At 47.4% G+C, this 14,743-nt stretch overlaps 1 protein-coding gene across 3 annotated transcripts in view; it reads right to left on the bottom strand.

The window, feature by feature from the left end:
* rictora (RPTOR independent companion of MTOR, complex 2 a) overlaps window positions 1-14,743 on the bottom strand; it is a 903,687-nt gene that overhangs the window by 664,253 nt on the left and 224,691 nt on the right. For all 3 annotated transcript variants that reach the window (XM_085966601.1, XM_085966449.1, XM_085966521.1), the window contains exon 12: window positions 2,739-2,826. In XM_085966601.1, coding sequence (XP_085822727.1) covers window positions 2,739-2,826 — 88 coding nt within the window. The remainder of the gene's footprint in view (window positions 1-2,738; window positions 2,827-14,743) is intronic.

Below are 14,743 nucleotides of genomic sequence, written 5' to 3'. Positions count from 1 at the left end.
ATAGACTAAGTGGTGAAATGGGCGGACACGTGGCAGATGAAATTTAACGCAGAGAAGCGTGAAGTGATACATTTTGGTAGGAAGAATAAGGAGAAGCAATATAAACTAAATGGCACAATTTTAAAAGGGGTGTAGGTACACAAATCTTTAAAGCTGGCAGGACAAGTTGAGGAGGCTGTTAAAAAAGCATACAGGATCCTTAGCTTTATAAAGAGAGGCATAGAGTTCAAAAGCAAGAAAGTTATGCTAAACCTTTATAAAATACTGGTGCGTCCTCAGCTGAAGTAGTGTGTCCAATTCTGGGCACCTCACTTTCGGAAGGGTGTCAAGGCCGTGGAGAGGGTGCAGAGGAGATTTATTAGAATGGTACCAGGGATGCAGGACTTTTGTTACGTGGACAGACTGGAGAAGCTGGGGTTGTTCTCCTTAGAGCAGAGAAGTTTAAGAGATTTGATAGGTGTTCAAAATCATGAAGAGTTTTGATAGAGTAACTAAGGAGAAACTGTTTCAGTGGCAGAAGGGTCAGTAACCAGAGGACACAGATTTAGTGTAATAAAAACAGAAAATGCTGGAAATACTCAGCTGGTCAGGCAGCATCTGTGGAGAGAGAAACAGAGTTAATGTTTCAGGTCGTGAAAAGTCATCGACCTGAAACGTTAACTCTGTTTCTCTCTCCACAGATGCTGCCTGACCAGCTGAGTGTTTCCAGCATTTTCTCTTATTTCAGATATCCAGCATCCGCATTATCTTGCTTTTTCTTTTTACAGATTTAAGGTGATTGGCAAAAGAACCAGAACACGAGCAAATATTTCTTTATGGAGCGAGTTATAATGAGCTGGAACGCACTGCCTGAAAGGGCGGTGGAAGCAGATTCAATAATAACTTTCAAAAGGGAATTGGATAAATACTTGAAGGGGAAAAAATTAACATGGCTACGGGGAAAAAGCAGGGGAGTGGAATCAATTGGATAGCTCTTTCAAAGATCTGGCATGGGCATGATGGGCCGAAAGGCCTCCTTCTGAGCTGTATCATTCCACGATCCCTCAGGCTTCTGTCCCTTCTACAGACTGTAGGCTTTAAAACCCACGGTTGGCATCACCTAGTCATTACTTCTCAATTTAATCTTGTCTTCCAGTCTTGCCATTTGTGTTGTTGTCATGCACTATGGGTTTTGACCCTTCATCCATGTTTGGCAATATGAGCACAGGCATTTAAGAGTGAGTGTAGTTGCTGCACACTTCCAGCAGAGGGTAGCAGTGATGAAGTAAAGGGTCTCATTACAAGTCCAAACATTCGATTTCTTCCCAATTCTTATACTTTCTCCCTCAAGAATTTCTTTTTGCATCAAATTATTTGATGCATCTGCTTCCTCTGTCAGAATCAAAGTCAACAATGCATGGGAGGAACAAAAGGGAACCAAGTCACATAACCTTGCACCTTACAGCTCACCAGGGCGATTGTGGACAGAGAAACAGAGAGGGGTATTTGGCATGTTCTGCAGTCGATGTTTCATTTTTCTTTTAAAATTATCCTCCCCCTGTGGTTACCTTTCCCCCATTTTTCAGCAGGAGTCACTGAATAACAATCAGAAGCGAGATCCTGGCTGATGTTTTTCTCCCTCCCTGACCCAGGGGCTCTGAACTCTTTGGTGGCACATCAGTTGAGGTGGCGTTAACCATCTGTAGTCATGATCCTGCTAAAGTTGATCTGTAACCAGCCACGAGGAATATGCAAGTCACAATGAAAGGGGACTAATGGTCTGGAACTGCACTAGCAACTCAAAGATCGAGTTTAAGTCAGAGTGTGGCAATTTATGAATTCAGTACATCTGGTAACTTGTGGGTGGGCAGCAGCAAACAGCCATTAAAGTTGCAGCATTGGTGTTAAAAAACAACTGACTCACTATGGTCCTTCAGGGACAGAAACCTGCCACCCCTTCCTGGTCTGGTCTACATGTGATACCAGTCCCACATTATGTAGTTGACTCTAAATGCCCTCAGGGAAACTAGGGGCAATATCTGCTGCCTTAACAGTGTCACCCAAATGGCAATAAAAAAATAAAGACTGGCTCCTTTGCTTTCCCACCTGAACCTCTCCTCCCAAAAGACTCAGTGGGACTGACCGCTGATCTACAAGCTCGTGAAATGGTGACTCCTAACCTGCTCTGCCACGGGGCTATGCTTCTGACTAAACATCACCTCTGCATGCTTCCTTACTGTCTGTGTACAGCCCCAAAGAGTACAGGCAAACTCTTCCACCCATCGTGAACAACTTGTATTTATATAGCGCCTTTAATGAGGTAAAATGTCCCATGGCGCTTACCAAAAAACGAAGTATTCTTGATCTCTGTACACAGTGTAGTTTACAGTATATCTGCCGGGACTTGGGTATAAAGGCTCCCCAATGGTGAGCAGGTAAGTGACACATTACAGCATGTACCAACAGGCAGAGAATCCTCCATGGAGGTCCTGATCTCAGGCAGTATGATGGGGGGACTGTTTTTCAAACTGGCTTTCAAAAGTCCACATCAACCCAACATGTCTTTGAGTGGGTCATGGTCAGTTACAGAAACTTGGGCATTTTGCCCATCTCCGACTGGGAAAAGCTTTCATTTTGCACAAACACAATACAGGCAGCAAAAGAAATATTCAATATCAGGGGAGTGGGCTCACAGCTGACCTGACCACCCCCCTGCTCCTTCTTGACATGGCCATGTGACAATGAGCGCGCTCACCCACCTACGCTGAGCAGAGCTTCAGAAAAATCTTGCGTCGTCACGGGAATAGGGAGTCGGAAGATATCGTACAGCACCTCCAGCAGACCACGCTGAGAGAGAGGGGAAAGAAACTTGTCAGTTTTCAAAGGTTTTTAAAAAAAAAAAATTTATAAACAGTTTATGTTGTCGAGGGTAACACCTGCAGTGGAGGCATTGATAAAGCCATTTAATATAGTCATCTCAACCTTCAGGTTGCACTGTAATATCAGAGAAGTTCAAAAAAAGCAAAGGCCCAACAGACCTGCCCTTCTTTGACAGATCAACTTTATCTACCCGCCTTCTCAACCTCACCTACCCACGTTCTCACTCAATAAACGCACAATCACCTCATAAACCCATTTACACTGCCTGCTTCAATGTCCTTGCCTGGTAATGTGTTTCACAAAGATTATCCTTTAGAGTGAAAAATCCCCAATCCTCCCTTATTCCTAATTAATGCGGTCCATGTATGTGAACCTCTCACCAGTTAACAATTTGCCTGGATCAATTCCTTGAAAACTTCAATTAAGTCACCTCAAAAGTCTGCTATTTTGAGGATACTCTAGATTATTTTCTGTTGAACCATTCGGTGAGTGCTTGTCTTCACTACTATGGAATATACAGCATTTATTTAGCAGTGTGATCCTTTTAAAATAAAAGACAGAGCGGTCAGATGGCAAGGGAACCAATGCACGGTAGTAACCTACTCGACTCTGTCCTCGCCAACTTAAGTCTGTGCAACATAGCACTGGTGGTGGTGACCACTGCACAGTCCTTGTGAAGTTTGCAGTAAGGAGACCCTCCGTCATATGGTGTGGCACTACTAAGTGGAATAGCCTAAGGACAGATCTAGCAGCAAAAAACTGGGCAGGTATGAGCCATCAGCAGCAGAATTGTAAACCATGACAATATGCAACCTCAGGGCCTGGCACAGCCATTAGTCCTGAATCCCATAAAGCTGCGAGATCATATCCCTGGATCAGTGCAGAATGGCATGGCAGGAGAAGCACTAGGCGTGCATTCGAATGAGGCACCAACCTGGTGAAGCTACAACACAGGACTACCTGCGTGCTAAACACAGAAAGCAGCAGGCTATAGACAGAGCTAAGCAGTCCAATGACCAACGGATCAGAGCCAAGCTCTTCAGCCCTACCACATCCCGTCGAGAATTGTGGTGGACAAACATCAACTAACAGGAGGAGGTGGCAGCTCCATGAACATCCCCACCCTCATCTACGGCAGAGCTCTGCAAGAGAAAAGGATGATGTATTTGCGAGCGTCTTCAGCCAAATAAGACAAGAGGACAATCTGACTTAGCATCCTCCTGAGATTCCGAACATCATAGATACGAATGTCCAGCCAACTCAGTTCACTCTACATGACGTTAAGTGACTGAGTGCACTGGGCACAGCAATGACGTATGGGTCCGGCTGTACTGCTGAAGAGATGCGGATCAGAACCAGCTGTCTTTCTTTTCCCCAAGCCCAGCTGTTCTAATACAGCAAAGACACTGGCAACTACCTGAGAATATGGAAGTTTGCCCAGGGATGTCCTATCCACAAAAAACAGGATTAACTAACCCAGCCAATAACCATGCTATCAGCCCCCTCCCAATCAGCGAAGTAATGGCAAAAGTCATCGAGCAACACTTATTCACCAATAACATGCTTGCACCACTCAGTTCAGGTTCTGCCAGAACCACTTGGCTTCAGATCTCGCCACAGTACTGATCCAGACATGGATGCAAGAGCTGAATGCCAGAGAAGAGGCGAGTGTAACTGGCTTTGACATCAAAGCAGAATTCAGCCAAGTAGGCACCGAGGAACCCTTGCAAAACTGGGGTCAAAGGAAAACCCCTCCAATGGCTGCAGCCATACCCGACACAAAAGATGATTGTAGTCGTTTGAGGCCAATTGTCACAGCAACAGAACATTGCTGCAGTCAGTCCAACCAACTGCTTCATCAATGACCTTCACCACAAGGAATGCAGCAGTTCAAGAAGTCCCACCACTCCCTCAGGGCAACAAGCGATGGGCAATCCTGTCGTCACCCACATATTGACAACTTAATTAAATCAGTAACACAGGGAGCAGGCTGGAATGAATTACTGAGCCTAGTGTGAGGGAACTGGATTTAAGAACAGCTTAGGTAGTTGGCTGCAAGAATAGGGAATAAAGGTACAGGAAACTTTCGATTAACCGGCCCCTAAATAACCGGAAATGTCGGTTAACCGGCAAAATTCAGGAGTCGGTTCAGTAACTTTTATTACTTGCACAGCAACAAATGGAGGAAGGCAAGGGTTTGGCTGCAGCTGTTGCTAAGCTACAGAGACGCTTGCAACTTGTGGACGTTGTTCTGAAGCTGTTGCTAAGCAACAGGGTTTGTTGCTTTATACGGAGCTCTAAGGTCCATATCTTTTACTATAGCGTTCGGTTATCCGGAATTGTTGCTGAACCGGCACCACGTCGGTCCCGTCCGTGCCGGATACCAGAAAGTTTCCTGTATATGGGAACAAGGCGAGAACATGGCATTAGGACTATTGCTTGTGTAAAGGCTGAACACCAACACGGATTTGGCTGGGTCAAACGGCCTGTTTCGGAGTTGTACGTGCAATGTAACTTTATAACTAACATTAGTAGAAAGACTTGCATGTATATAGCGCCTTTCACGACCACCAGACATCCCAAAGCGCTTTACAGCCAATGAAGTACATCTAAAGTGTAGTCACTGTTGTAATGTAGGATACGCGGCAGCCAATATGCGCACAGCAAGCTCCCACAAACAGCAATGTGATAATGACCAGATAATCTATTTTGATGATGTTGATTCAGGGATAAATATTGGCCAGGACACCGGGGATAACACCCCTGCTCTTCTTCGAAAAATGCCATGGGATCTTTTACGTTCACGCGAGAGTGCAGACACGGCCTCGCTTTAACGTCTCATCCAAAAGACGGGAGATAAAAAGTCAGTAACATTCAATCTTTTGAAAATATTAAAACAGAGTTTAATTTCAAAAGGTAGTGAATTGTCATTCTTTACAATGGATCAGAGCAGATAATGTGACTCACTCGCAGTAATAATGAGTTGCAGAAGTTACAAGAGTTGGACACAGGCTTCTGCATGATTTCCTGTCGGTCTGCAGAGACTTCCCAACTGCTTCACTGCTCGAGACACATGGAGCATCACACATGGAGCCCTGATTTTGCGACACTCCACTGTTAGTCTAGAGTCTTGCTAGCAGTGAGTGCAAGTTGGTATATCAGGCGTGCAAGATAGCACAGCAATTCACTGTGCATCGCATTTGCCAGCAAAGAAAAAGTCTGGGTTTTGATAGGCTGTTTTGATGACCAGTGCAAGCCTCTATACAGCTACATGGTTCACACGCAGGATTAGTGGCGGTCTCAACAGCAGCTCTGCTCGCCCATAAGGAACGGGCGCAGTCCGTGGATGACCTGGCCTGTAGTGAAGGTGTGTTATCACTTATTTATTTTTGGTTGGAAAGCTATCATTTTTGTGGTCATTCCAGTTCTTTTTCAGTATTTTCATCAGTGCATTAACTTTTTGTAGTTGGTCAGGCTTCATTTTTTGCATTGCAAGACTTTCTTGCAATTTTGTTCTCAGCTTCTACTTCACTTGCAGCAACCAAGGTGAGCAGGATGGGAATTCTACTGAAGGGTTCCAACAGCTCTCCTGGATTTGGAGGAGGAAGAGGCATTCTTAAGGCAGTTACAATGATACCTCTCATATTGGGCCAGTAATTCCGGTCCCAACGCGTGAGTACGGACGGTGTACTCACACGTGGGCCCGTTGGAAGTGCCGGATTTCAGCATGCACAGCGCATACGCGGGAAACCGGCATTTCCTTTCCATCAAACCAAGGGGTTAAGAGGTCCAACGTGTGCGCGCAGGACTCTGCGCGCACGCGTTGAACTTCCTTCGTTTAGACAGGTTTGCGCGTGTGCAAGGGCCTGAACTTTTTAGAAATGAAAAAAGGAGGCGTAAGGAGTGGATTCTTGAAGGTAAGTGGTCTATTATTTAAAATTATTACATTTTTCCCACAGATTCATTGTTTAGAAGGACTTTACAGTAAGGTAAGTTTATTTTTAGACCCGATTTCGTAAAAAATTATTTTTTTCAAAAATTTTATTAATTGTTTTAAATAGTTTTTAAAAGTTATTTATAGTTTATTTAATTATTGGGATGTTTTTAAAAAATTTTAATTAAAGTTAAACGAGTCTTTTGGGCGCCCGTACTTTTCATGAGTTTGACAGTTCTTACTATCAAACTCATGAATGAGTTTCCCCTCCCCTGATTGGCTGCACAGTGCTCACCTGATCCCAGCTGGCACATCGCACTAACTACGCCGCTGGATCAGCTAAGCACATCACGCCGACAGCTGAACCGGGCCAGTGACAGGAAATGCAAGCAGGCCTGGGCTTCAGATGTCGGCGCGCAGGGTGAGTGCACATCGGGGGCTTGCACACGCGGCAAGCTCCTGATCCTAATTTCTGGCCCACTATATACATAATCCACCCTTACCCCAGGGCCCGTATTTATTGGCCCAGTCCTTCCCGGACATGTCACAAGAGGCTTGTCTTCGGCAGCTTTACAAAGGAGGTTGCTGCAAAATGATGGCATTTCCTGGAGGCTGGCCTGCACGCAATGTGTACCACATGGACAGGACCTCCAAAAGGGCTTCACAGCCAATGAAGTACATTTGCAGTGTAGTTGCTGTGGTAATGTAGGGAAACACAGCAGCCAATTCACACACAGCAAGGTCCCACAAACAGCAATGAGATACATGACTAGGTAATCTATTTTGTTTTTAGTGATGTTGGTTGAGGGATAAATATCGGCCAGGGCACCCAGGAGAACGTTGAATCGTGCCACGGGATTCTTTTACGTTCACCTGACAGGGCAGAATGTCTAATCCAAAGGATGGCACCTCCATCAGTGCGGCACTCCCTCAGTAAAAGAAAGACTTGCATTGAAAGTACTGCTCTGTCAGCCTAGGTAATATGATCAAGTCTCTGGAATGGGGCTTGAACCCATGACCTTCTGACTCAGAGGTGAGAGCGCTAACAGCCAAGATCTTCCCATGAGAGTCACTACTGCATTAAACTTTTATGCCACAATTCCTTCCAAATCAACTGGTAACCGATGCCAAATGAGTCAGTAGCTGGCAGCAGATGCATCAAGCAAATGACAGAATTTTGTTTGCAAGAGCAACAAATTCATCTCCATCCCTGTGAAAAGGATGCACCAGTTTAGAATCATAGCATGGTACAGCACATAAGGAGGCCATTCGGCTCATCGTGACTGTGCCGGCTCTTTGAGAGAGCTATCCAATTAGTCCCACTCCACTGCTCTTTCCCCAGGGTACAGAAACTTTCCCTGGTGGCAAGCTTCTCAAGAGTGCAGGCACCCATATACTGTACAAACCACTGTGTTTGTGCACCACCTCCTGATGGGCAAGGAGCGCTACTGTCCTCGGTGGGGGAGGAAGAGAGTGGCTCTTTTTCCAGCAGCACATCCATTTTGCCAGCCAAAAGCGCTGCACTGCTAGCCACTTGCTCAGACTTCTTTATTGTCTTCATGTTGTGTTTTCTTTAATTTCTTCTACCTCCCCCAACCTACATGGCCTTGGCAAAGGCAGACAAATATTTCTATAGGCTGTAGAAATATTTGCCCATCAAAGACACTCACCTTTAAGTGCTTGTGCTCTTTTAAGTTCGAGTTGCTGGTCCAATTTTCCACGTTCCCCATTAACTGCAGCTGCCAGGGCAAATGAGTCCAGAAAACTGCATGCAGTCAGTTCGGCGCACTTTGGGCTGGATTTTGATACTGGAGGCGTGACTACAACTTTCGGGGTGGTAGTCCCGCCTCCATCGAGTTGTAGCCAACCCACGTGATTTTCACTTGATTGACCTTGTTGAGCCCGCCCAGCGGGCTCAGCAGGCCAATTAAGGGCCACCCGGCAACAGGTGAAGTCACAGATTGACATTTCATCTGTCAAGAGCTTTTGACAGATGAAATATCAGCGTTTGACAGCTCTTTGAAGCTGTCACTGACAATCTGTACACTAAGTTAATTCCTTCCTCTCAGGCTGATTTAGAGATCTCTCCAGAACAGAAAGCTGAATGCTGCAACTTTTGACAGTTCACGGCCATTCTGCTCTCTGTGCCGGTGAGATGAGGGACTCCCGAGACCTGAAGGAAGGCTGTAAAGGTAAGTAAAGGTAATTAAACTTCTTTAAACACTTTACACACACCAAACACACTTACCTCTGCACTCGTGCACACATCACTCACTTGAACACCGGCCATCTCGAACCCTCCAAGCCCTTCATCCTGACGACCCGCCTCGCTAACTTGCCGTGGTTTGGAGCCGGCGGGATTAGGCTAAAAACTGCCTGTTAACAGGCAGTTAATTGGCACTAATCCCCTTCTTGCCTCGGGGAGGCAGGTCCCAGCACAGGTCGGGCATCCGCCTCCTTTGAAACTGGCATGGAGGCGGGATGGGTTCGTGCCCCCCCCCCCCCCCCCGATTTTGTGATTTTAACCCCCCACACGCCTCCAATCCCGCCTCAACGGCCCAATAAAAATCGAACCCTTTGAGTTAGCTATTCCCAGCTCAGATTTTGCCTGGGCTGCAAAAGCAGGGCTATGCAGACTAGACAAATGTAACTCTGAGGCTCCAGTGATACAGTCATAGAATCATAGAAAGTTACAGGACAGAAGGAGGCCATTTCGGCCCATCGTGTCCGCGCCGGCCAACAAAGAGCTATCCAGCCTAATCCCACTTCCCAGCTCTTGGTCCGTAGCCCTGCAGGTTACAGCATCCCAAGTGCACATCCAAGTACTTTTTAAATGTGGTTAGGGTTCCTGCCTCTACCACCCTTTCAGGCAGTGAGTTCCAGACCCCCACAACCCTCTGGGTGAAGAAATTTCCCCTCAAATCCCCTCTAATCCTTCCCCCAATTACTTTAAATCTGTGCCCCCTGGTTTTTGACCCCTCTGCTAAGGGAACCGTCTAACAAACTGTTACATTTCCAGCAGGCTGACATTACAGCAGTGGCCAGATACCCTTTTGGTGAAAGTTACTAAGCATCAGAAATGTGAAGTCAGTAAATTTATTTCATGGAACTCCTTACACATGTACTTAAAAAAAAAAATTAGTTAAAAGGCAAAAGCGAATGTCAAGCACGGCAGGGGTGGGGGGGGGGGAAATGACAGTGGAGCCTGATTATATGCTCAGCTGACATCTATAGACAAACTCTCGCTAGCAGGGCCACCAGATAGAAATCAGAAGCAGAGACCCCAACTGTGTTTTTGTCTCCCTAGCCCAGAGCATCAAGGACAATGGCCCTGTACACTAAGCCATTCCAACCAACATTATCTAGCCAGAGACCTCCCTGGTCTGCAAACCTCGATACCACACTCGGTACACTTAACCGCTGAGGCACAGAGGAGCCCTCAGGTCTACATTCAAACTGTGATCATCAGTTTCATTGAAATGAGGCTCATTATAAATGGGAGTGACTGCAACTGAATTATAGAATGGTTACAGCACGAGGCCATTCGGCCCATTGAGCCCGTGCTGGCTCTCTGCAAGAACACTTCAGCTAGTCCCACTCCTCCGCCCTTTCCCCGTAGCCCTGCAATTTTTTTTCCTTCAGGTACTTATCCAATTCCCTTTTGAAAGGCACAATTGAATCTGCCTCCACCACCCTTTCAGGCAGTGCATTCCAGATCCTAACCACTCGCTGCGTAAAAAAGTTTTCCTCATGTCGCCTTTGGTTCTTTTGCCAATCACCTTAGATGTGTCCTCTGGTTCTCGACCATTCCGCCAATGGGAACAGTTTCTTTCTATCTACATCCCTCAAGATTTTGAACACCTCTATCAAATCTCCTCTCAACCTTCTCTGGTCCAAGGAGAACAACCCCAGCTTCTCCAGTCTATCCACGTAACTGAAGTCCCTAATCCCCGGAACCATTCTTGTAAATCTTTTCTGAACCCTCTGTAAGGCCGTCACAACCTTCCTAAAGCACGGTGCCCAGAATGGACACAATACTCCAGTTGAGGCCGAACCAGTGTTTTATAAAGGTTCATCATAACTTCCTTCCTTTTGTACTCTAAGCCTCTATTTATGAAGCCCAGGATCCCGTATGCTTTTTTAACCACTTTCTCAACCTGCCCTGTCATCTTCAACGATTTGTGCATATATACCCCCAGGTCTCCCTGTTTATGCACCCCCTTTAGAAATGTACCCTTTCGCTTATATTGCCGCTCCTCGTTCTTCCTACCAAAATGTATCACTTTGCACTTTTCTGCGTTAAATTTCATCTGCCACATGTCCGCCCATTCCATCAGCCTGTCTGTTTTCTTGAAGTCTATCACGATCCTCCTCACTGTTCACCATAATTCCAAGTTTTGTGTCATCTGCAAATTTTGAAATTGTGCCCTGTACACCCAAGTCTAAGTCATGAATATATATCAAGAAAAGCAGTGGTCTTAGAACCAACCCCTGGGGAACACCACTGTATACCTTCCTCCGTCCGAAAAACAACCGTTCACCGCTACTCTCTGTTTCCTGTCACTTAGCCAATTTTGTATCCATGCTGCCACTGTCCCTTTTATTCCATGGACTTCAACTTTGCTGGTAAGCCTATTATGTGGCACTTTATCAAACGCCTTTTGGAAGTCCATGTACACATCAACCCTCTCTGTTACCTCATCAAAAAACTCAATCAAGTTAGTTAAACACGATTTGCCTGTAACAAATCTGTGCTGGCTTTCCTTAATTAATCCACACTTGTCCAAGTGACTATTAATTTTGTCCCGGATTATTGTTTCTAAAAGTTTTCCCACAACTGAGGTTAAACTGACTGGCCTGTAATTGCTGGGTTTATCCTTACACCCTTTTTTGAACAAGGGTGTAACATTTGCAATTCTTCAGTCCTCTGGCACCACCCCCGTATCCAAGGAGAATTGGAAGATTATGGCCAGTACCTCCGCAATTTCCACCTTTACTTCCCTCAGCATCCTAGGATGCACCCCATCCGGTCCTGGTGACTTACCTACTTTTAAGTACAGCCAGCCTTTCTAGTACCTCCTCCTCCTCATCAATTTTTATCCCATCCAGTATCTCCACTACCTCCTCTTTCACTATGACTTTGGCAGCATATTCTTCCTTGGTAAAGACAGATGCAAAATACTCATTTAGTACCTCAGCTATGCGCTCTGCCTCCACGCGTAGGTCTCCTTGTTGGTCCCTAATTGGCCCCAACTCCCTCTTACTACCCGTTTACTATTTATATGCCTATAGAAGACTTTTGGATTCCCTTTTATGTTAGCTGCCAGTCTATTCTCTTACTCTCTCTTTGCCCCTCTTATTTCCTTTTTCACTTCCCCTCTGAACTTTCTATATTCAGCCTGGTTCTCACTTGTATTCTCAACCTGACATCTGGCATACGCCTCCTTTTTCTGCTTTATCTTGCTCTCTATCTCTTTCATCATCCAGGGAGCTCTACCTTTCCCCCTCGAGGGAATGTACCTCAACTGTACCCGAACCATCTCCTCTTTAAAGGCAGCCCATTGTTGGATTACAGTTTTGCCTGCCAATCTTTGATTCCAATTTACCCGGGCCAGATCCACTCTCAACCCAATGAAATTGGCTTTCCTCCAATTAAGTATTTTTACTCTTGATTGCTCCCTGTCCTTTTCCATAGCTAGTCTAAACCTTATGATACTGTGACCACTGTTCCCTAAATGTTCCCCTACAGACACTTGCTCCACTTGACCCACCTCATTCCCCAGAACCAGATCCAGCAATGCCTCCTTCCTCATTGGGCTGGAAAGGTACTGATCAAGAAAGTTCTCCTGAATACACTTCAGAAATTCTTCCCCCTCTCTGCCCTTTACACTATTACTATCTGTGGTAAACCACTGTTTGTATTCCACTGTGTACATGCCTGGACATGCCTCGGCTGACTCCTCCCACAAGTCCTAGTATAAAGGTGACTGCTCCCCAGCCCCCTTTGTATTCTGGACCGGTCGACCACTCGAGGCAGACCTTCATTCTTTTGTTAATAAAAGCCTTTAGTTACTCTCTTAACTCTCAGTCTTTTATGAGTAATTGATAGCGCATCAATTTTATTAACAAAATTTTTATAATGGAGAAGATCCTCACACCAGCATGCCTGGACTTAGATCATCGAGAGGCGGACTCATCCACCAAGTTTACTCACTGGCTTAAGTGTTTCGAAAAATTCCTGACCGCCTCCGCAGCAATCAAATCGGACGAGGACAAACTGGATGTCCTGACCGCCAAAGTGAACCACCGAGTGTACTCGGTCATCCAAGACGCGACCTCGTACGCGGACGCGATCAAGCTCCTCAAGGACCAGTACACGCGCCCAGTGAACGAAGTGTACGCCAGGCACCTTCTGGGGAGTCGTAAACAACAACCTGGGGAATCGACCGTGGAATACCTTCAGGCACTGTCTGTGCTTGGCCGGGCCTGTGGTTGTAAGGATGTAAAGGCCGCCGTGTACACAGAGGAACTTATCCGGGACGCTTTTGTAGCGGGCCACAGATCCAATTACACCCGACAGCGACTGTTGGAGCAGAGTGACCTCGACCTCAACAAGGCCTCTGAACTCGCACTATCATTGGATGCAGCCTACCGGGGCATGGATGCCTACTCCTCTGCACCGTGGACGCCGCGGGAAATGACAGCCTGGGACACGGTAGGACCGCCTCATAGCGCCGTGCCACCCCAGCCACGGCCCAGCAACGGCCCAACTACCGCAGCAGTGTCCCAAGGCCAGACAGCAGTGCCCCAAGGCCAGAAATGCTACTTCTGTGGCCAGGCAAAACACCCCAGAGCGCGCTGCCCGGCGAAAAACGCGATCTGCTCGGGCTGCGGGAAGAAGGGACACTACGCTAACGTCTGCAGGGCCAAAGCCACCCCGAACCCCAGCAGCGCCGCGTGTGGGCCATGCGGGCCGCCATCTTGGGCCTCCCCGGCCATGTGCGAACCACCGGTACAGCAGCCATTTTGGACGCCTCCAGCCACATGGGGATCATGGACGCCGCCATCTTGGACGACAGCCGGAACGCAGCATGCCCCCAACACCGCCTCATCTGATACCCGCAGCGACACACCGACCCCTACGCTGGCATCCGTTACACTGGACCAAGCGAGACCGCACCAGCTGGCCAGTTCCACAACGGACATTAAGGTAAATGGCCACGATACAATCTGCCTTTTTGACTCTGGGAGCATGGAGAGCTTCATCCACCCCGACACGGTGCGGCGTTGCTCTCTCCCAGTCCTGCCTGCGCACCAGCGGATTTCTATGGCCTCCGAGTCCCAGTCGGCGGACATCGGCGGCTACTGCGTAGTGACACTTGTAGTAGACGGGACCGTGTACGATCATTTTAAACTTCTGGTCCTGCCCGACCTCTGCGCTGCCGTCCTGCTGGGGTTAGATTTTCAGTGCCACCTTAAAAGTGTTACGATGGCGTACGGTGGACCCCTACCCCCACTCACAGTCCGCAGCCAGCAGCTCCCAAATTGCCCGCCGCGCACCAGGTGCAACCTCTCCACACTCAGAGTCACCCCCCCCCCGCCGACTGTTTGCTAACCTCACCCCCGACTGTAAGCCCATCACCACAAAGAGCAGGCGATACAGTGCCGGGGACAGGGTTTTCATTAAAACCGAAGTGGAGCGGCTCCTGAAGGAAGGGATTATTGAGGGCAGCACCAGCCCCTGGCGAGCCCAGGTTGTGGTCGTTAAGACCGGCGAGAAGCAGCGCCTGGTCATCGACTACAGCCAGACAATAAATCGCTACACCCTGCTGGACGCCTACCCACTCCCCTGCATAGCTGATATGGTCAACCAGATCGCGCAGTACCACGTCTTCTCGACCATTGACCTGAAATCAGCGTACCACCAGCTCCCTATCCGCCCTGAGGACC

This window comes from Somniosus microcephalus, chromosome 1 (genome assembly GCF_052327205.1).
Source record: "Somniosus microcephalus isolate GS21.2 chromosome 1, FLI_Smic_1.0, whole genome shotgun sequence".
In the NCBI taxonomy this organism is placed as follows: Eukaryota; Metazoa; Chordata; class Chondrichthyes; order Squaliformes; family Somniosidae; genus Somniosus; species Somniosus microcephalus.
Note: the sequence above shows the minus strand (reverse complement) of the source record. Positions and strands in the feature narration are given on the sequence as shown.